Here is a 23852-nt window from a genome sequence, read left to right as displayed (position 1 = left end):
GTTGTGAATTTGGAAAAAATAAGCATTTTCTGCAGGTGTTTGGTAGGGATAAAGAAGTATGATTAGGTTAGGTTTATGAGTAAAATATTTAAATTACAAATTAAACTGTTTAACTTCTATTTCATATTGTGATACCACAAAAAAAAAATATACAATCCACTATCGAGAAATCGTAGTAGTAAGGTAATTAATGTTATAAAATTGAATCAAACGTTACAAAATGTTCCATATTTTCATGTTATTATTGTTATTAATTATAATACGAATAATATTCATATTTCATATCAATCAGCCAATTACCGTCTTCAAGATAAACTATTTTTTTCCTACGTAAGATTTGTAAAAAGAACTCAGAAAAATTTTGAGAGGGGGACACAACCCCCATACCCCACCCCTAGTTGCGTCACTGCTTGCACTTATGTAAATAAAAATTGCAATACAAGAGTACCAATAATAATAATAATAAAATACGAGGTATTAAAAAATTCGCAATAATAGTCACCGGATCATATATTTCATGCATAGATTTTTCTTTAATTAATATATGGAACACATTAAAAATGAGGAAAAAGTTGTTATAACAGGAGCGGAAAATACAAAATTAGTAGTTAAAACTAATAATAATACATACGATATTACTATGTATGTAATCAAAGGACTATACTGCAAAATATTATTAGGAATCGATTTTAACATAAAAATAACTTAATCATTAAGTTTAAAGATTAAAACTTGGAGTTGAATAAAAACGCATTTTTTTATTAACAAATTTAATTTGATATTTACTATGGTATTAAGAGTATGTTTCAGGTATAATAATATTCAATAAATATTATTGCTAGTTAACTAGTTAAAAATGCACTGTCATACATTCTAAATATATAATTGATATTTAATAATATGAATAAACATAATAATAATAATAATATGCCTTCGAGAAAAAAAAATTGATAGCTGCTGCAGGATTGATGGTCGTGTACCATTATACCTCGAAGAGAAAAATGAAGATTAAATGGGACAAAAACTGGCTCATTAGAAGGGACTTGTTTGGTCATATGCCACTATTAAAATAGTTGAACGAATTGTAAAGAATTATTATTTAAAAAAAGAAAATTCAATTAAAAACACTGAGATTTACAAATTAATACATTTAAAAAAAATCTTATAGAAAAATTATTATCAATAAATAAAAATTTCTTATCGATATCCGCCGGACCCAACCTTTTTAATTAGTGGAGAAGCGAGAGACTTAATCCGTCGGACTAAATCTGCCAGATTTTCAGTTTTCATGGATTCAAACCTTAGAACACCATAAACGGTAGGACTTTTTAGAAGATTTAGTCCATCACAGACAAAACCGTCTCAAAATCTTCTCGTGTATGGGCATCTAACCCTCTTATAAATATAAATTATAAATATTTTATATTGTTATATCATAATGGCCGTGCATGAAAAATTTAAAAATAGATTTTAGGTTTCGGTTCGGCTGATATTCCACTCCCACCCCCGGAATCACCAACAATTATTATTTATAACTTCTTATACGACGTCAATTATACCAATCGATTAATAAAGCACGGTTATAAGTTATAAGTTTACAACCACGTATCAATTATTATCATAATGTCGTGTAATATGGTAATATATTTTATTATTAATGTGTTAAATTGGCTGTTAACTTGGTAGATACATTTGCGTATGTTCAACGTTTTGTATTTTATCGTTGACTGTTGTGTATTTTTATGGTGATTTTCAATATCTGCCTGTCTATTAAGTTTGTGTATTGGTTTTTGAAAATGAAAAGCAAAAGAAAGCGTGGTGCCAAGAAAATGAGAGAAAGAAAAAGAAAACTTTTAAAAAAGTCAAGTGAGATCTGTGTGAAGATTAACCAATGATTTTCATCAAATGTGCCTTATACTCATGGTAACTCTGGTAAGTAAATTTAATTTGAAGTGTACCTCACAAAATTGTACATTTTTTTGTTTGAAATGATGGTGAAAATAATAATAATTATGATTATTATTCAGGAACCTTTAGAGTATCTAAAGCATAGTATTCTAACCATACTACTCAGTGTTCACTGATCTGATACTGTATACAATCACGATACATATGCTTCGAGTACCGGATAAAAATAATTATAAATGTATAAATAGCAAGTTTTCGTAAAATTATCTGAAAAAAGTCGAGTATTCCGTCACAACTTCGAAACGTGCGTCCAACCGAGAAAAAGAGCAAGAAAAATAGTACAGGTGTGAGTGGCGATTCGATGAAAATCCCACGACACCGTAGGGATAGCGACAGATTTAGGTCAGTCGGCCATCGATCGGCTGTGGCGGTCTAGTGGCGCACATGGAAGTGTTCGGACCACATTGGAGCAGTGCGTACCCCCTCGTAGTGCGTTGCGAATGTAAGACCACCCGTGGTCGAGGGCGTAGGGTAGGGTAGGTGAAAATTCGAAACGAACTCCTCCGTCATATACCAGTGACGTATTTTTAAAGATGGTTCGCAAACCCGTACGGATTTAATACGTTATATTAGCGACTGTGAATAGTTTTTCTACCATGTCAATATAAAGTCTTAGATTTTTTTTTTTTTTACCTCCGTACCTATTCGGACGCATCCAGCGATTTGAACTCTAACTAAATGACAATCGCGTGTTTTAGTACAGGGTTGCTGAGGGTGCCTAGCACTGAGCAACCCCAGACTTGTCAACGATGTCCATGACAATAGCTTTATCGAAAATGTCATTATTTCTATATTCTCGTCGACGATTTTTAAGCCCCGCATGAGCATCGTTAGACGATCCGCTTTTAATTTTCAATTTGCACCCAGTACCGTTTGAATAACATATAATATTATTATGATACGGGCAAGTAAACGGTGGGGACACTTAACATTTTTTTTTTTTATGAACCATACCGACAGACGGTTTCGCGTGGCTTTCAAAGATCCTCTCGCCACCCGACCGCACTGCTGTACGGCGCGAAACCGGCTATAACGTAGGTACGTGCGTTCCCGTCGCCGACGAAGCGGGACCGCAGTGCGTGCGCAATGCTTACGGCGACGCGGTCGTTTGGTAAGCGCCGCGCGGTCACACTGCCGGGCGAGCGTGCACCGCTACGGTACCGCGCGTGCGCAAGGTTCGCGGGGGACTTTTTTTTTTTTTTTTATTATTACTACCACGATTTTACTACAAAATTACGCACCGTAGGCACCGCTACGGCGGCGGTAGACGGTGCGCGCGTGGGAGAGCGAGCGAGACCGTCCGACACTCGGCGCACCGTCCCTCCTTTGCGCACCGCTCGCTTTGTGCGCCGGGCCCCAGTGCTCTGGCGCGCGCCGCCGACGACGACACAACACGTACGCGGCGCGCCGCCGTCGATCCAATCAATTGTGAAACAACAGTGTACCCCCACTCTCCGACTCCACCGCCCCGCGTCGTACGGTCGGCTGCCGCGGTACGCGCACGACCCGCACGTACACACTGGCGCGCTGTACTACACATTTCGTGCACCACGCAAGCATAGCGATACGCTGTAGCTGTCCGTGCGTTGTCCGACGACACCACCGTCGACATCGTCCGTAGCGCGCGCGCGCCGAATCCGTCTTACCCTCGACCACCGTTTGTGTGTGCGCGTTTTTTTTTTTCGATTTTAATTTTATTTAATTATTTTTCAACCATTTATATTTCATTGTTATCGTGATACGCACTCAACTATCTATCGTTTAAAGCATGTTTTCTTCTGGTCTTTCTCTCTCTCTCTCTGTGTGTGTTTTCGATTTAGTTTTCGTTTAATATCATAATTAATATCGACGCCGTACCGTAAACACTAAACGTTTACTCGTGTCAAGTGTGCGTGTGTGTGTGCGCGCGCCCGCGATAGAGTTGGCCGTTTTCACACATTATTTGTTTTCGAAAACTTTGTTGAAAACTACCCCGAACGCTTTTCACTGTAACTTTTATTTTATCGCGCACAGTCGTATACGTGTGTGTAAACATCGTTGCCTGGCCGTCGGTACACAATCGTATCCGATCGTCGCGCGTTATTATGTCGTTGTCACGCGTCGGCGGCTGTCGCTCCTGCCGCTGCTACGACCGAACAACAGCGGACCGTCACCGTCTCTCCGTCGACGACGGCTGCCTATACTGCTGCCCACTCGTCGTCCACGTCGTTGTTTCGGCCGATCCACAACGGCCGTAGATTTGTCGCGACGTCCACAACGGGTACGTATCACTGCGTCTCTAGCGTTTTCGTATCCGCTGTAGATCTTGCCCACCCGTGTACACCGCCTACGATCACCCACATATATCACCCGTGTTCTTGCGTATGAGTTCGTGTCGCGTTTATGTGTACGATCGTATAATATATGTGTTTACGTTCGTGTGTGTATGTGTGTGTGTGTGTGCGCGCGCATAGTATTCGATTCATTCATCCTTTGTTCCCGCAAGCCAATACCTCTAATCATCTGTTGCACTGGTACGCGTTCTGGTGATAACACGCACGCACGCACGCACGCACATCTACACTCAGTACTCACGAACACCTATTCGCGAGATGATGGATCAATCATCGGTCGAATTTACGTTCCTCATAGATTGTCGTCGTCGTACACGCCAGGTCTTACATGCCGCTGTTCATTCATGTTCGTCTCCTATTGCAAAATTCACGTCGTGTTTCTCTCGTCTAAACAATGTGACGATTATCTATCTTATCTACACTGTCGTTCTTCGTATACCAATCACTCATCCCTTTGATACGTTTCACCGAATAGGATCATTTTTTTTCACCAACTTGAATATTTTCATTGACAGAATTTTAATTTTGGCTCGAATTATCATAAATTTACTTTTGTCATAATTGCATCGAATACATTATCATATACGACACACGGCAATGTACGCTTTATTCCAGACTTAATATTTAGGCTAAAGTGCGTACATTTTTTCTTTAAGATTAATGTAAAAATTGAATCTAAATATATATCTGAGAAAAAATTACTCATAGCCTTGATAATATTTTATTCAATATGATGTATTGACTTGAAAAAAATTATAAACTATCTTTGGCTTCAACCTTCAACTTAAGATTATATCTACAAGCATATTTATTTTACCCATTTCTTATTTCAAGGTAAATATTTACTGATTCTTAGTTTACATATCCTAAACTGAACAAAACAAATGTTTTATTTTAATAATTAGGTAGAATTTATAATTTTTTTGCTTAGTAAAACGTTCAGCTTTACAATTTTAATTACTTATGATATTTAATTTATACAACTACCTAGTAACTCTAATTTTTTTTTCTTCTGTAATAAAAATTGTTTTTTGTGCTACATTTTCAATCCTATACCTTTATAAACATTTATTAAATGTGCATTAAATTACAGTTCTGTTATTGTACACAATTTACATACTGTATTATGAATCACTGAGGAGGAGCTTTAAAATAGCCAAAAATATTGTAGCTAACATTATTTCAACCGAAAATATTTTAGCAGACACATTTTGTCCAAACTGTATTTTAGCTGACACATTTCGTCTGAACTTTTTTTAGCCAACACATACTTTGTCTGAACCGTATTTGTCATTTGAGCATGGAAATATCATACTGTGGTAATAGTTTATACCACGGTTTTAGATAGTATGTTATGATAGTCAAATATGTTTTAGTTAAAACCGGCGAAAGCTATGGGTGACCGGGGTGCCAAACTATTATTATTAAAAATTATTTTTATTTAATTTTTTTTTTTTTTTTTTAATACGCATAACCAATCAAAAATTTTATAAGTTAATAACTTTATTACCATAGATGTAATTTAGGGGAGCTTGGGTGTGCTTAGTACCCACCCCCATTTTCAAAATTGTACCCCAAAATGTGTTTATGTTAATTTACATTTAAATACTCATTACTCATTATGTATAGAAAAACAGAGTTTTTATTGTATAAATATATACATTTTTTTATATATAGTTTTTTTTTACACCGGGAAAAACTCTTAAAATTTAAAAAATGATCTATCTAAAGTACCACCGCATGCCAATTTAAAATCTAAAAAAGGTCCTAGAAAAAATTTTTGAACCAGTAATTCTATCGGAAAAAGTGTTAAAAAAATAAGATAGAAAAATCATTATAAAGCCATTATATTCTTGGCTTTAGTCAGAATCTAAAAGTGATCATGTGATGAAACATTTGTGTTTACAGACAGGTAATTTGTTATACGCGCAATAAAAATATAAAATCAAAGTGAACAATTTAAATTTAAAAATATTCTTATGTTAACCAATTATTATAGTAACTGTTGAATTGTATGGGTTGCGGGTGTCTATAACCATTAAGGAACATGAAAAAAATAGAAGGATTTTAGCACCCCCAGTTTTTTCATTGAAATTGCGCTCCCGTTTATAACAATATTATATAATCAGGTAATAAAGTTTAAAGTTACAATACAAAATACCTACTATAATTTTATTTAAACTTACTAAAAAACTTAATTTTACTACTACTCAAACTAGGTAAGGAGGAGATTAAGGGCGCCAAAACATCTTAGATCATGTTATATCCTTATCTATAACCTAATCAGTAATGTGGTATAAGATAGTAAGAGAACATATTTTTGGAGTATCGATTAAAATATTATTGGCTCAAATATGGATTGGCTGATATATTATCGGCTATTATATGCGCTCCCTCACTGAGACCTACAAACCAGTCGACCATATCATGAAATTGTTATTAATTATATTAAAACTTTTCTCTGGGTTTCATTTATAAAAAATGTTTTAATGTTTATCACACCTCAAAATCCATATTTTTTATTTGGTATATGATATTAACTATTTACTATTTTTTTATACATTTTGGATTTTTCTTTCTATAAAAACATTTTCATTAATTATTTGCACTTTAGTTAACCCTTAAAAATAATATTTTTGTCTTTTTTCAGTCAGTATGAATATGAAATCCAAATAGTCATTTTTATTATTCACTTTTTTTAATACTTGCAAAAGCTATTATATAGATATATATTTTTTTCTAAATAAATATTTCATTAGTTTGTACACATCTGTGTTCATACCGTTGCTGAAATTTAAATTTATTATTAAGCTACCATTCCCTTTTATGCAGGTTTATATTATGATATGTATATAATTATATATTATATACATACAAATTGTACTAATTACACATGTATAAATTGAATTTTTATTTATGTCTGTTAATAATTGGTTAAACTATAGATTCACCAAAACTGCTGGTATAAATACATTACATACAACCTAATTATGTTAACCATGGATATTTTTTAAATTTTATATTTCATGATTATTATTTGAATAACTTAACTGTAGAATAATGTTATTCATTGATTTTCATTTGTAAATATTTTATTTCTGGTAGTATCTATAACTTAAACACTAATTTATTTCAAAAATATCACATCAATTTTGATTGGTAATAAATTATCATTATACTTTTATGACATATTTTCCCACATATTTTTTCATTTTACAACACTTTTTCAATTAATTGCATTTACTTTAAAATAATATTATAGTTAACAATTTAATGCATATACAACTATATTTTAAAAAATAAATTACAATTACAATTTTTTTTTTTCTTTTAATTATTGATATTTAAAATTTTATACATTGGATCCTAATAATTTTGTTTTTTTAAAGAGTAAAATCATGTTAAAGCATTTATAGTTTAGATATAGTAAGTGGTGAAGTGATGGAAATTTAACTGTATTTATTCTACTCTAAATTTAAAATGCTTGTAAATAATTAAGCATTGGTTTAAAATACATAGTTGTGATTTAATCTTTTTAAAAAGTTATTCTGCTTCAGAAAATAAAATATTAAAATTTTTCAACTGATCAAAAATTATACTTAAATAATTATTAAAGGAAAAAAAACTATAAACTTGAGTTTCTTTTTAAATAAACGCAACAATTACAATTTAAAAAAAATAATAATATAAATGTTATGTCTTATTAAAAAGTCATTAAAGTATAGTTCTATGTAGTTCCAAGTTTGTTTATAGATAGTAAAATTATTAATTATTCCAAATTAAACCATTAAAAATTTATGAACATTGAGTATTAGTTTTAAATAAATTTAATTTATTTTAATGAATTTCTTAAATAAGTATTCATCATTAAGATATTGTATTTATTTTACTTGACATTTGTGGTATTATCAGTTGCTGGTATCAATATTGATGCTGTGGCGTTTCCCAGTTATTTGTTTATAAATTGATCAACTAAGAATTAAGAATCATACTTAGTTCCGCCATATGCGATTTAGAAGAAACTACTAGTCTACATATAATTAAAACTGTAGGTAGTAAATAAAATAAATAAGGACATATTATTAAATTGCTTCTTTTTTAAGTTTAATATATTTAAACAATTAAATAAGGCGTCCTATATTTTAAGTTAAAGTTATAGTTAAAACCGTTAATGATTCTTTTTATTCATTATTATGATATTTTTTGTTTTATATCAGTTAAATACTTTTTTATGTAATAAAGTATTTTACTTGCCTATTAATTAATTTAAATTTTTATTTAAGACTATTTGTTATTGTTCTTATATTTTGCTAACAATTCATTTTGTTATATTAAGGTAAATGTAACTTATATTGAAAGTTTAAAAAAAAGTTTAAAAATTTTAAAGTTTAACAAATTTAAACATTAAAACTCATTCTATGTATTAGTTCTTGGTATTGATAACAATAATAATGTATTGATGGTTTTTACAGATTTAAAGAGATGAGAGATTGCGGACAGGCATACACTGAAATCAACCCACTAATGAACCCTCACGACACCATGGACCTAGTCAATTGTCATTCAAACATCACAGTCAATGTTAATAATAATAATCAAACTGCAGTTAAAAAATTGCCTAAAAAACGAAAATTTGATTTGTCTCAACTTGAGGAATGTGATCCTGTTTCCGATCCATTACCGCCTGTTCAAAAACAATGCAATACTAGTTGTGTAGCTAGTGTTGTTGTTGTCCCACCTCAGTCTATTGCTGTTGATTATTCTAGACTTGATGGATTTAATAGACCTAACTATGCTGATGTGCCAGTTATTGTTAAAGATCATTTGGAGCAAAATGAAGAGACTAAATGTACAAATGGACATGATGAAACATCGAGGCTTGATGTTGACTTACAGGAGTGGACTGATCATAGAGTATTAGCTAAAAGGGATGGAGTTTATTTACCTGGACTAATTAGAGAAGCAACATCAAATGGCGATGTATGGATAGAATTTGATTATGCTGATGAAGGTCAGCGATATGTTTTATTCAAAGATGTTCTAAATTCTAGTAAATATGATGTTATTAGTGATGCTAGTCCATCTCTTAGCCAAGTAAGTTACATATTATTTGTATTGGTTAAATTTTAATTTAAAAAAATCTAAGATACCCAAATTGTTTAACTTAATTAAATATTAATTTATGACATAATTGTATCTCATATTATTTTAAATAGTTTATTTCTAATTCTAACAATGATTATTTTTTTAATTTAGTAATATATATAAGTAATATTTTACTAATTTTCTATTAATAAAAATTATAATTAAAAACCTTTTATGATGATACATATTGGCATACATGAATAAAAATGATCATTTATATTTTAAATACAAGTTATTAGTAAAACTAAGTGGCTTTACAATAATAGGGAATTTAAATCTTTAATGATAAACAGTATTATAATACTGAGGACTATTAATTTCTTACTAAGACTGCTTTACTTTTATTAAAACAATTTGGTAAGAAAGGTATTTAACAATGAGTTAATTAATTTGTCTTTATTAAAAATAATTAAACTTTTAAGTTTTATGTGGTAGATATATTGATTGTAAAAAAAAAATTAAAAGTGTTTTAAATCTATTGTTATAATATTTATTAGTTAATAAATTTTTCTATATTTTCTAGGTTAATATTAGTGCAAGGGTATGTGTTCGAATTACTGGTTCTCAACCAGATGATGTACATCTGGCTCCTCGAGTATTTATTGAAGGAGTAGTACTCAAAATAATAACTAGCCCTGTGCGATTTGTTGTAAATATTGTATCTGGAAACAATGAGGAATATGTTGTAAAAAGAGCAGATCTTCGCTTACTTTTACCACCCTGGTGGGATGAACTTGAACATGGTATACCTAATGGTCATATTCCATTAATACGAGAACCTACGCCTCCTCCTATGACTAATGGGCCGGTTGATTATTACCAAACTGAAGTGACTTCTCCTTTACCACCTTTAACTAATCGTCATTTTGATGATTTCTGTGAAAGTGATGATGATCTTCGAAGAGAAGATATATTATTCATGTCAGATGCTGGTAAGTAAAAATAACCATCTAAGACTTCTCTATAAACTTGTTTCGTTTTCATTAAATTCAACTAAATAAATTAAATTTTATTTTTTAATATAATTGTATTTAATCACATTTTGTGTAGAATTTTATTTTAATTATCAAGAAAAAAAATGTAAGTGTATTACTTCTATGTCTCAGATTATAAAACATTTTATATTAAATTGACTATAATAATAATCCTATATTTATATATTTTCGATAATGATACCAATGTTATAACTAGTATCTAGAAATAACAATTTAAATCTCATTTATATAATAAGAGGCTGACCAACATATTGACAGTATTTTGTAAAGTAATGATATGAGTACTATAAATTAGATTTTACATTGTATAAATGGCATATTATATTAGTGTATATATACTTTTTTTTTTCTTTGTAGATGCTGGAAAATTATCAGGAAGTAGCAAGAGGAGCAGTATGCAAAGCAGAGGTAGTACATGTAGTATGTTAGATCATGGTAGCACTACACCTAGATCAACTCCAGCTACACCAAGATCTCAGATCACATCTCCTCATAAATATAAGAAAGGAGATATTGTTACTACACCAAGCGGAATTAGAAAAAAGTTTAATGGAAAACAGTGGCGGCGTTTATGTTCTAAAGAAGGTTGTTCTAAAGAGTCTCAAAGAAGAGGTTACTGTTCTAGGCACTTAAGTTTGAAAGGAGGCGGTAGCATAAGATCATGTGCTTCAAGTAGTACTAGTTTTACAAGGTATTTGGTTTTAATTATTTGTTTTTATTATTTTGAGTCGCGAAAACCAATTTTATATAATTTCAGAGGAAATCAAAGTACTATAGATGGGGATGAAACTTCACGAGAATCTCAAACTTCACCCAGTGCTTCTGAACGACGATTGACTGGTCGTTTTGACCCTGATGAAACAGAAGCTGCCAACATGCTTGGTACACAACGTAATAATTAATCTTTAGCCTTCTTTTGACTTGTTCAACTTCACATTAGCCAAATATTTAAGATACTTTTACTATTTATTTATTTATTACTATATTTATTTTAAAAGTTTCTATTTTTTGTAGTTTCATTAGGAAGTTCAAGATCTGGAACTCCATTATATTCTTCTCCTTGTACTTTGGGTAATAATAATACACAATCACCACTTACTGTTGGATCCCGTCAAAATATGTTCCTACCCATTATTTTGCCGACAAATCAAAATTATCCTTCCTCAACACCTACTGGAAATGGAACTACAACCCCACCATCCACTACCAACACCCCTAATAATCAATATAGACAACAACAACTTGTCAAGTATGTAAAAATAATTGAAAATAATTTTAATATCCATTTTGAAATTTATTCCAAATTCATAATATTAATTTTTTTAAAATCTGAATTTTAGGCCAGAATTATTGAGACCAAAGACACATCATGGCTTACACGAGTCAATGGCTACATCCAGTCAGACTAGTGTAATACGAATTTCACCACATACAATACAACCCAAAACAAGTATTGCTGTCAATAATTCTCAAGCACAATTATGTTGGAGAGGAATTGTATCGTCTCCTCAACAAGCAAAACATACAAATCAATCTACAACTCAATGGCAAGTTGAAAGACATCCTAGTGTTGTAGTGTCATCACAACAACACGGTCATATTTTAGAAAAAGCATTGACCACAGTTGAAATGGTTAGTTAAATATTTATGTTAATAAAAATGCATCTAATTAAAAAATATTTATTGAAATAGAATGGTAGTGATGCATACAGTAGAATTTCTGAAAATAATGAAGCTTTCAGCAGAGATAATAACCATATTGTTTTCCAAGAATCTGTGATAAAAAAAGAACCATCTGTATCTAGTATACCATTTTCACAACATTTAGTGTATAACACTGGATATCATCAAGTACAAAGTTTTATTATTTCAATATAGTGATAAATTATAGTTGTAACTCTCAACTTTTTCATTTTAGCGAGTACAAAACCTTCCAAACTTGATCACAACACCATCAGTAGTTACTAAACATTATACTACTCTTCAAAATGAGTATCAGGATTATCAGAATAAGAATTCAGTACATCAACAAGTCATAGTTCATCCTACTGAACTATTACCTGTGTTACCTGTTATGGATGAAAGAAAAGAAGAACCACCTGAACACAATCCATCGCTCATTAGTAATTATAATTTAATGTATTTAAATAAATTGAAGCTATAAATTTACGTTTGATTTTAGATAATGAAAATGGAAACTTAACAGTTTATTCTTGGGACACATTATTACCAATACTTAATTCAGAAGAAGTAGTACAACCAAACATTGCTCCAGTGCCAAAGTCTCTCACTCCTCCCTTATCAGCACCGCCTATCTTAACTCCACCACCTGCGGGATCTCCAGATGTTGATGATGATGATGTATTTGAGCAAGAACCATGTGATACCGATGATCAAAATGCTATTACTGCAGCTGGCAAACGTAGAACTCAATCTCTTAGTGCTTTGCAAAACACTAAAGAACCACAAAGTCCTCTAACAAAAGCTAAAGATCGTATACGACGACCAATGAATGCATTTATGATATTTAGTAAGAGACATAGAGCTTTAGTTCATCAACGACACCCTAATCAAGACAATAGAACTGTGTCAAAGATTCTTGGAGAATGGTGGTATGCATTAGAACCTGATCAAAAACAAAAATATCATGAATTAGCTACTGAAGTTAAAGAAGCCCACTTCAAAGCTCATCCAGAATGGAAATGGTGTAGTAAAGATAGGAGAAAGTCAAGTGGCAGTGGTCGTTCTAAGTTAGGATCTACTGATGAACATACCCCATTAGATCTTGATCCTATGGTAGAAGTAACTTTAGAAATGTCCGATGAACAAAAAGTTCAAGAAAAAAAAGATACCGATGTGGAAATGAAAAATGATTCTGAAGATGAACAAATGGTTAGTACTTCGTTTTGTTTTTTTTATCTAAAACATTTTATTCTTTATTTTTCATCAAAGGTGGTTGCTGAAAGTTCTGAAATCGATCTGAAATGTAAAGAAAAAGTAACTGACTCTGATACTGAATCACAAAGTGATGCCGAGCCATTACATGAAAATAAAACATTTCCACAACAACGGTTTAGTCCTGTAAAATCAACTAGTTCTAGTGAAGTAACTTGTCGACCAAAGCCCATTAAAGCTAGGTAAATAAAACATAATTCATATAATGTTAATCTATTATTGAATTTTAATAATTTATAAGTAGGAATGAAAATGAGAAATTTTTTGATGATTTATATTTGTCAATTTAATTAAAAATGATTATTCATTTTGTAGCTCTAACTGAAAGTGATATATCTTTAAAGTATTTATAAACCAAATATATAATATAAGTATATAACTTATTAATATATAACTAATTAGGTTGATGAAAATTATGTTTTTTAATTAATGAAATTTAAATAACAGTTTTATATGATGAAATATATCTGCATAAATGAATAAAAATGATTATTCATTTTGTATTAGCTCTAACTGAAATTGATACTTCTTCAAAGTATTTATAAACCAATGGTTTAAAATAAGTAAATAATTTATATATATAAAACTAATTAGGTTGAAGTAAATTATGTTTTTTAATTAAAAAAATTTAAATAACAGTTTTATATGATGAAATATATCTGCATATATGAATAAAAATGATTATTCATTTTGTATTAGCTCTAACTGAAAGTTATATTTTTAGTAAAGTATTTATATAAAAAAAGGTATAAAGTTATAATATAAGTTTATATTATATTAATTCTGTTAATCAAGTACAAGATCTAGATATTATTCTGGCAACTGATTTATTCTTTAATGTAACTATAAATAAAATATATGGGACCAGTCTTCGTTTGTTAGGGTTCATCAAACGTACATGCCATGATTTTAATAACCCTTTATGTTTGAAAGTATTATGTTGTTCATTAGTAAGATCATCATTTGAATTTGGCACGGTATTATGGAAATCAAATCAATTACAATTTATCAACAAATTAGAAATAGTCCAGAGAAATTTCCTCCGTTTTTATGCGTATAAAACCATGAGATTAAACCAAAATATGGATGTGATTGCAAACTTTGCAGGTTTAAAGTCACTAAAGACCAGACGATTAGTTTTTGATGCTAATTTTGTTTATAAAATCTTGAATGGAAAAATTGACTGTCCTGAACTATTACAAAAAATTGATCTTAAAGTACCCTCTTTCAATTCTAGACATAATCCTCTTTTTGCTATACAACAATCAAATAAAAAATTTTGATTTTTTTTTTTTTTTTTGATACTTGCACCACGTTAAAGACTTGTATTAGTAATTCAAATAATTATTATAAATTTTCATTTAATAATTATTACTGCATTCCTACCTCTTGGGGTGTTTGTTTATTTATTGATTTTATAACACTAAATATTATTATTATTATTATATATCTAAGTAGATTAGGGAAAATTATATTTTTTATTTTAAGATATTATAATAACAGTTTTATATGATGATTTTGGCATTTATGATTAAAAATGATTATTCATTTTGTATTAGCTCTAACTGAATGTGATATTTCTTCAACGTACTTTTAAACCAATGGTTTAATATAAGTAAATCATTAACACATACAAAACTAATTAAGTTGAAGGAAATTATGTTTTTATTAAAGACCTTTAAATAACAGTTTTATATGATGAAATATGTTGGTGGTATGAATAAAAATGATTATTCATATTATATTAGCTCTAACTGAAAGTTATATATTTTTAGTAAATTATTTATATATAAAAGGTATAATATAAGTTAATATCTAATTAAATTAGGCATAATTATATTTTTCATTTTAAGATATTAAAATAACAGTTTTTTATGATGATTTATTTTGGCATTTATGATTTAAAATGATTATTCATTTTGTATTAGCTCTAACTGAATGCGATATTTCTTCAAAGTATTTATAAACCAATGGTTTAATATAAGTAAATCATTTATACATATAAAACTAATTAAGTTGAAATAAATTATGATTTTCAATTATTTAAATTGGTTAGTAATTTTTTTTTTTTTATATATATATATATATAGATTAGTATCTACTAGCTCAACGGATTCTAAGTATCAACCAAAGGCAGTTAATTCTAGAGAACCAACAACACCAATCTTATATTCATACCATTCTCCTATTAATCCTGCTGGGGTTTCTCCATTCCAACCCACTGGCGGAGCATTTAAATTAATGCCATCTTCACCAAAAATTAAAAATCCTGAACAATTTTCTCAACAAACGTCCGAATCAACTTGGACATCATCTGGATCTGAAACTTGGAATAAAACTAAATTAATCAACACTAACGCTTGGGCAGCATCAACTGCTGAATGGAATAATAACAAACCAACAACTACAACTGTTAATTCAAAAATTGTTGTTACGCCTTTATCTCAACAAAATATATTTCATTATACTCCTTCATCAAACAAGGATACTGAACAAAAGCCTGCGTGTTCTGTTAGACAAGTGATAGGTGCACGTCCTGTGTTAATACAGACAGCAGCTAAGCAATCTGGATATCAACAGTCATTAACTTTAGCATTTTTAAATTCGGGAGACTCAGCTACTTCTCTAGTCACCAATTTATTAGTGGCTAAAGGCAATGAAAATGGAAATCCATCAACAAGGAACAATGAAACTACTACTGTTCAATATTTGATACCAAGTCGATTTTCAAACATTTATGTACCACAACAAACATGTACAAGTATAAAATATTATAATTATTCATTTTATGTATTTATTTAAATTAATTAATTTTAATTATTGTCAAATAGATTCATCACCAAATCAATCACAGGCTGTTAAGTCTACCCAAGCATCTACTGTAATTGTGAGCACTCATAATAGCCCATTGGTTATTAATAACAAGTAAGTACATAAAATATTAAGCTCAAGTTATTCAGTTCTAATGAAATATAAAATAATGATATTTTAACAACAGATTTTCATAATTTAATGTTTTCAGTTTCTTTATTTTTATTTTTTATTATATTTTATGAAGATAATTAAAAGTATGCCATCATTATTTTTAGTGATACTGGAACTACTGCAAACGATCAGAATATTCCAGGTAATTCATAAATAAAATATTTCTTTCAACTTTAGTTTATGAATTATAACATTATTTGATTTCAATTATTAAATATAAAATAATGTTATTTATTTATACAGAAAAATGTGATCCAGATATTGTAATAAGAGCTGATAATGATGAGAATTTAATGTCTTTTGAAAAGTCTCAGTACGCGGATGCTAAAGAAAATAGTTCTCCCATAATATTTGATTTTAAAGATGATAATACCAAGGTTAATTAAAATTTTTTAAATTTTTGATAGTTATTAATATTAACTTTTGTTATAGGATGAAACAGCAAAAAATGATATTGACGAAAAGCCATTTGTTCTTGCTCCTACACCAGCACAATTAGGTAAAGCTCCTTTGCAAAGAAGACAGTCCATGGGTAAGTTATAGGTTAATCCTAGATAAAATTTGAATTTTTTTTTTTTTACTTTATTTTAAATTCTTTGATTCCTTTATATTTTTTTCAAAATTCTTTTTCTTTTTCTTTTTTAGTATCTTCAAGTCAAGATTCTTTACCAAACTCATTACCTGATAAAGATCCCGACATAAGTGAAGATGTAGCTGATGAAGTTCCTATATCACCTTCAGCTAAGCGTAGTTTTTTCAAAAAGAATATTGAAGATGGCATGGATCGTGTATTGGAACAAGTTAACTTTGAAATGAAGTTTTCATCATTACCACAATTCAAACCTGATGAATGTAATTCACCAAGTGCAATATCAGTACCATCCAGTCCCCATGTATTCAATGCTCAAACATTCCGCAAAAAACAATTACCTGATTGTGATGCTCAGGTGGAAACGCCCAAATCATCAGGAAAACTTGTTGGAAATACATTTTTTGGCCCTGATTTTAATCCGGAAGCATATAGAGGAATGTTGGAACAAGAAGATACTGTGACAGCTTCACCTAGGACACCAAAAACACCTAGTGGACGAAATGATAGTTCAGCAGCAGAAAAAGGACATAGAAAAATGTTAGAACAAAGAAGACAGTTAGTTATGACTCTATTTCAAGAGCAAGGCATGTTTCCCTCCACTCAAGCAACCTCGATATTTCAAGTAAATGATTATTTTCATACAATACATAACAGTTAAATAATTTTAAAAATAGAAGATATGCTTTTTTTTTTTTAAGTATTAAAGTCTCACTACTTTTATTTTTTCTAATTCAGCAACTGTCTTTATCACTATGTTTTTTCTCACATTACTAACTATTATTAACGGTATGGTACTTAGTCTATCAATTATTAATTTAATCTGTAAGCCATATAATAACAATGTTTACCTTCCGTTTTATACAGTTATAGACCTTAGTATTAGAAGGTAAGGCAACTCAAGGTGAATTTTCTTCAAAAATAAAACTAATTTTCAAAAGAAATGTTCCTTTTTTTATTTTAATATAATATTAATTTAATTATAATTCATATAAAAAATAAAATTGTTAATACAACTTTTAATTTCTTGTTAAAAATTTGACATTGTCTTTTTGTCATTTACATGATCTGCATAGTTATTAGGTTTAATACAGTTATATATCAAAAAATATTTCGTTGAAGGTATTATACAAAATTATTTTTAAAATATCAAATCTTGAATAAGATACACCAATTTTTTCAAATATTGTTTTGATAATTGCTCACAAAAGTAATGTATAGTGTGTCCAGTGAGAGAATGTGCCGTTTCTGTGCATGTAGAATGATGATCAAGCCATTTCCAAGGTCTTGTTCACCCCTCTTAAGCTACCTAATAGTTTTGAAGATAGCCTATTAATTATATGGCAACGATCGGTAAACAACTTCTTGATTATTCTCACTTGTATACGATACACCTGTGCACAACAAAATTATTATATTAATATGTCAATAATAAATTATTACTGTTTATCATTATCAAAATGGTCTCAGTAGGGAAACTTATGGTTTGGGGCTGGCAGGGAATGCGTAAAAATGAACTCATTTAGGTTGTGTCATAGAAAGTTCTCTCCTAGACAGAGTATAGATTTTTATTAAAATGTATTATTATAATTTCTCTATTATAAAAATACATTATTTTTAAGTATTTTATGTTTATGAATAATCTAATTAACAATATGAATTTTTTTTATAATAGGCTAATCACTCTGATATTTTCCCTAATAAATCATCATTACAACTCAAGATACGAGAAGTGCGTCAAAAGCTCATGGCTCATAATACTCTTACTCCAAGTAGTGCAAGTGCTTTAAATAGTCCTAATGAATCTTCTACAGCCAATACTCCAAGTAAGAATTTACGTTTCCAGAAGGAGCTCTTGTACTAGACTGAATTTCAACAAAAATATCTAGAACAGTAACTACTAATGAGGTGATTATATAAATAAAACAAGAGCGTGGTGTAAAATATAAAATTATAAAAATTATATTTGTGAAGTTGTAATATTGTATTTCTGAAACTAATAACCTTGCTGGAATAACGTCTCTTGGGAATTTTTAGTCATTCAACATTATTATTCGTGATTTATATTTAACACAACCTTCAATACAAATATTTTAATTAGAGGTCAATTGCTATTTTTAATATAAGTTAAATTTATTTTGCTATGCAAATAAATTAAACTACTTTAAAATTTTTATTACAAAACCTTTTTAGTTATAATTTATGAACTATCTATTACATTTGCGTTTAGTAATTTATTTTATTAGTGTATTTCTCAAAGTGAAGTTACTTATTATATTTTTTAAATTTTGATTAGTCTAAATCAACAGATTTCTTAATTTTCCTCACAATTGAATTAATTATTTTAATTAAATTATTATTAAATAAAATTACTTTTTTTTTACCTAGTATTTAACAATATTAGTATTTATATTAATATAAAAATAACCTTTCAAGTTTGTCGTTACTCCAGAAAGATCCTAAATTATTAGCGAAAATATAAAATTATCATTTGTTTTATTTATTTTTCATTTAAGGTTCAACCACGCTTCCACCTACCCAGCAAGCTCCTAGTGTTATGACATCCATTTAACATCATTATGTCATTAGTTCATTACCACTGACTTCAGATCACTTCATACTTTAAGAAATATAATTTTACCATAAATAATATTAATATCTCATGTTTAATGTTATGTGTGTAAACAAATGTCATAAATTATTATTTTTTTAACTAAATGAATGTACTAAATGTAATATTGTGCATTATTACATTTATATAATATTATTGTTTTATCAAATAGGATTAAAGAGTGGTTATTAATATTTTTATTTTTTTTATATTTTAATCAATAAATAGACTGAGGTTGAGACTCATTTATAATTATTTAACGGCACATGGTTGACACCTGTTGGCACTAAAATTTAATTATCCTTACCTCAATTAATTTATTATTATTATTTTTATTATAGTTTCGTAAAATATTATGTGTATTTATTAATTATAATAATGATATTGATCTCTAAACTCAATAGACACATCCACCACCACTTAGGTATTTCAGATTTTATTGTAAATGCTCTTAGTGTAATTATACACTTGTTATTATTACTATTATTATTATTATTATTATTATTATTATTATAGTTATGTATATTTTTTTTTTATACTTAGTGTTGTATACATATTCAATTGCTTATATATTATTATATTGTGCCATAGACTTAAATGGTTATTAATTTTAAAATCACTCGCAATATTCAAAACACTTAATATTTATTTGATTATCATAAAATGATAACTGCCTGGTTAATGTTAAAAAAATTTGAAGTTTTATATTTTTTGTCTGTTACATTTGGTTATTAAATAGTCAATGGCAAAATGTTGTGCAAATTATTTTTATTGATTATTACAACACATAAATACAATTGTGTTCATTGTAAATTATATATTAAAAAGTTGTAAGAATAATATATATATATATATATTATTTATGATTTTATCTAGTTTTATTGTTTATAATGGATTGTAAAATCTAAGCTTTTAAATGAACATCTAATTATAATTTCAACAATATATATATATATATATATTTAAAATTCATTAAACTAAAAAGCTATTTTAAACTTCTATTGTACTTAAATTTTTTCGTGTTCATTATATGTTTTTAATTTCGTATCTATTGTGTACCTTTAAAATAATGATAAAATTATAAAGAAAACAAATTTTAACTCAAAATTAATTTTACCAAACTAAAAGAAAATTATATTTTTATAGACAAAATTTGATCAAATAAGCAGTCTTGCAGTTATTTTAAAAGTATTAAGTGCCATTATGTAATAATAAAAATGTATTAAACTTAAAATGCGATTTTGCTCAACAAAAATGCATTTGTTTTTAGTTCCCGTGGGTACATTAGTATGGGTAATTTTTTAATATGAAAAACAGTTTTATTAGTTGTTTAAAAATCATATTGTATGTTGTATTATTGTACATTCATACTTTGTTAAATTATTTTAAATATAATAGTCTATGTTACAGGTTAGCTCTTTTTATATTTCTGACATCTTGTCGGAAGAAAAAATTAATTTTATTGTATATATTTATATTTTACATGCCATTGACAAGTTCAACACATATGTGTATCATTTTAGTGTACCATTGTAAATATAAACCAAATACATATATATATATATATATATATATTATAATGTTTTATTATATGAAGATGTATAAACACAAAAAATGTAATTGTTAAACATTTATAAAATGCTAATTATGTATTGTTTATTAATCGATTAATTTTTAACTATCAATAATGCTAAAAATTCTGGACGTATCAGAGGTACCTAAATAATTATTTGTTCTCAATTCACATCTTAAATTATTCTATTGTGTTAATTGTTTTTTTTTTTTTTATTTAAACAATAATGTACCGGTCTTGTCTGATTTTTTTAATTATTGCTTTTGTCTTGAAGAGCTTCCATTGATTTTTTTTTTCATTAATAGCCGCCATATTTAACATACATTATTTCATAGTACAGTGGGTACGACAATTTATAATAATGGGACCACCTGTTGTTTGTGACAATTTAAATTAATCTTATTTACTATAACATTTTTGTTGTTAAACATTAACCATAACTTATGATTAGAACTGATTTCTTCTAAACTTTTTATTAATTCTTTATTATTTTAACAATTTATATATATATATATTATATAATATCAATATATGTTTTTTTTTTAATTTTATTTATCTTCATATTACAAAATTGACTGTTTCTATTATTATTAGTTCTTTTTTTTCTACGTTACTAATTATTTTTAATTACAATATAATATATATTTTTAAACAAACAAATATTATAAGTTGTTGTTAGTCGGAAATTATTTTATAGTTATAAATGATCGATTATTGATAAATTTATTAAATTACTAATTAAAGGTAATATTATTATAATATATAATGTAAAACAAATGTATTATTTTTGTTTACTCGTGTATTGAAAAAATTGTGAAAATATGTGAAATGTTTAGATTGCCCATTTATCTTATATATATATATATATATATGTTGAAAAATCAATAATAATTTACATATAAATCAAACAACCAATATATATTCACCTTTATATTTAAAAAAATGATTACAATCCTTAAATGTTCTTGATGGTAATTATCAAAAATTATTTAAAATTAACTCAATAAAACACTAAACCATAAGTGCTGAAGGTCATTAAGCCACTTCACATTTTAAATATAAATGTATTTGTGTATTTAAGTATTTAGAAGTCTTGAAAATTAATTACACATAAAAATATAACTCATAAATGTTTAATAATCATTAAATATTATTTGCTATAAGTAAAACAGTTATTCATTTATGTTTAAAAACAGTTAAACTGATGGAGTAATGTAACAAAAAAGATAATTGTTTTATAACACCTACCCTGGACTAAGATAATTATTTTTTTTACTTAAATCTTATGTTCAAATAATTGTCAGTCTTATTATATTTCCATAACTATATTGATCTAATACCACCTATTGAACTGAATCAAACTCAATGCGTTGCCACAGATAAAAATATTAAGTAATTAAATATCTATTCATATTATGTTTAATGTAAAACAAATACATGATATAATCGTTTTGCAAACTTGATAGTTATGTATTTATTAGTTTTAAATGTATAGTAAATTGAATGAAAAATGCAGATAGATTGCATATCAGCATAATACTTGAAAATAACATGGTATTGAGACTATAAACGGAAACAACGTTGGGATTTTTGTAGATCCAAAAAATAGAAAACAAATTGGTTTTGACAATCCACACAAAGTTATTATGAAAACGAACTTTTTATGAAAGCAAATTAAACCAAAAAATAATAACTTTTTTAATATCGACCAACTGATTTTATTACGTAATATTTGTAGGTATCCATTAATTTATTTATCGAAATATTAGAACACATTTTACACCTGTCATCTTAGTAAAATTACGTGAACAGACAAAAAAAAAAATTTGACTAAATATTGTACTTAATATAATTAGTATATATGCCTTTTGCTGTTATATTATAAATCTCAAGGCGTAGCGTGTGGCCAAATGACGCAACTGCCTAATTTAAATGTCATAATATAAACTCCTGCTATGACCGTCATATTGATCGTATATTTAAAAATAAATATTTTTCATACTTATATAGATGCACGGGCGCATACAAAAGAAACTTTCTTTAATACATAACATTTATCTAGGGAATATATATTATAATACAATTTTATCTTGTTAGAGATGAATATGCTTATATATTCTTCTCCCCTTAATTTTGAAATTATGTTTCTCAATTTTGCCATTTTCAAGAATGAAGATGTTTTAACTAATTTTTATTAAGTTTATTCTAAATTAAGTAAGAAAAGTATGAATTTTATCGACAGGAGTAGGCTTTGGCCCACACTTTGAAAAATGATGACCCACTCAGCAATAACAACAGATTCTTTAACAGAATAGGTGTTTAATTAATAATGTTTTAACGATCCAATCGGAGTACCGAATAGACTTATAACTTAAATGTATCATAATATAGTATGTAATTATAATAACCCGGTATCTATAAATATATAATATATAACCAGGTATATAAATTATATAATTATAGTAAATATCAAAATATCATTCTAACATATCCACTACAACATGATTTAATTTACAATACAATATTTATTAAGATTTAAGGACTTCGTATAGGTACTATATTATACTCTAGAATTAGGATAAGTTCCTCAGCTTATTGAATTAAAGGGCAAACGTACATAAATTGCGCCCGGTATTTTTCAGGTATAAATTTTTGTGCCGTAATTTGCACTCGATATTTTTCAGGTACAAATTTCTGA

At 28.3% G+C, this 23852-nt stretch overlaps 1 protein-coding gene across 5 annotated transcripts; it reads left to right on the top strand.

The window, feature by feature from the left end:
• Positions 1-3336: 3336 nt before the first annotated feature.
• LOC112689669 (putative transcription factor capicua) lies at positions 3337-19723 on the top strand. Of its 5 annotated transcripts, none has more exons than XM_025563498.1 (19): positions 3337-4228; positions 8774-9395; positions 9970-10378; positions 10799-11132; positions 11199-11323; positions 11456-11690; positions 11782-12073; positions 12134-12292; positions 12360-12564; positions 12624-13333; positions 13394-13578; positions 15487-16157; positions 16228-16321; positions 16486-16523; positions 16625-16758; positions 16814-16913; positions 17027-17595; positions 18646-18796; positions 19487-19723. In XM_025563498.1, the coding sequence occupies exons 2-19, from the start codon at positions 8784-8786 to the stop codon at positions 19540-19542; spliced, it is 5079 nt and encodes a 1692-aa protein (XP_025419283.1). In that variant the 5' UTR covers positions 3337-4228; positions 8774-8783; the 3' UTR covers positions 19543-19723. The 5 variants fall into 5 exon arrangements, with proteins under 5 accessions (XP_025419283.1, XP_025419282.1, XP_025419279.1 ...); XM_025563497.1 differs by having other exon boundaries at positions 11199-11332; positions 15487-16151; XM_025563494.1 differs by having other exon boundaries at positions 11199-11332.
• Positions 19724-23852: the final 4129 nt, after the last annotated feature.

The sequence above is a fragment of the Sipha flava genome, unplaced genomic scaffold, assembly GCF_003268045.1.
Source record: "Sipha flava isolate LNK unplaced genomic scaffold, YSA_version1 45_pilon_pilon, whole genome shotgun sequence".
In the NCBI taxonomy this organism is placed as follows: Eukaryota; Metazoa; Arthropoda; class Insecta; order Hemiptera; family Aphididae; genus Sipha; species Sipha flava.
Note: the sequence above shows the minus strand (reverse complement) of the source record. Positions and strands in the feature narration are given on the sequence as shown.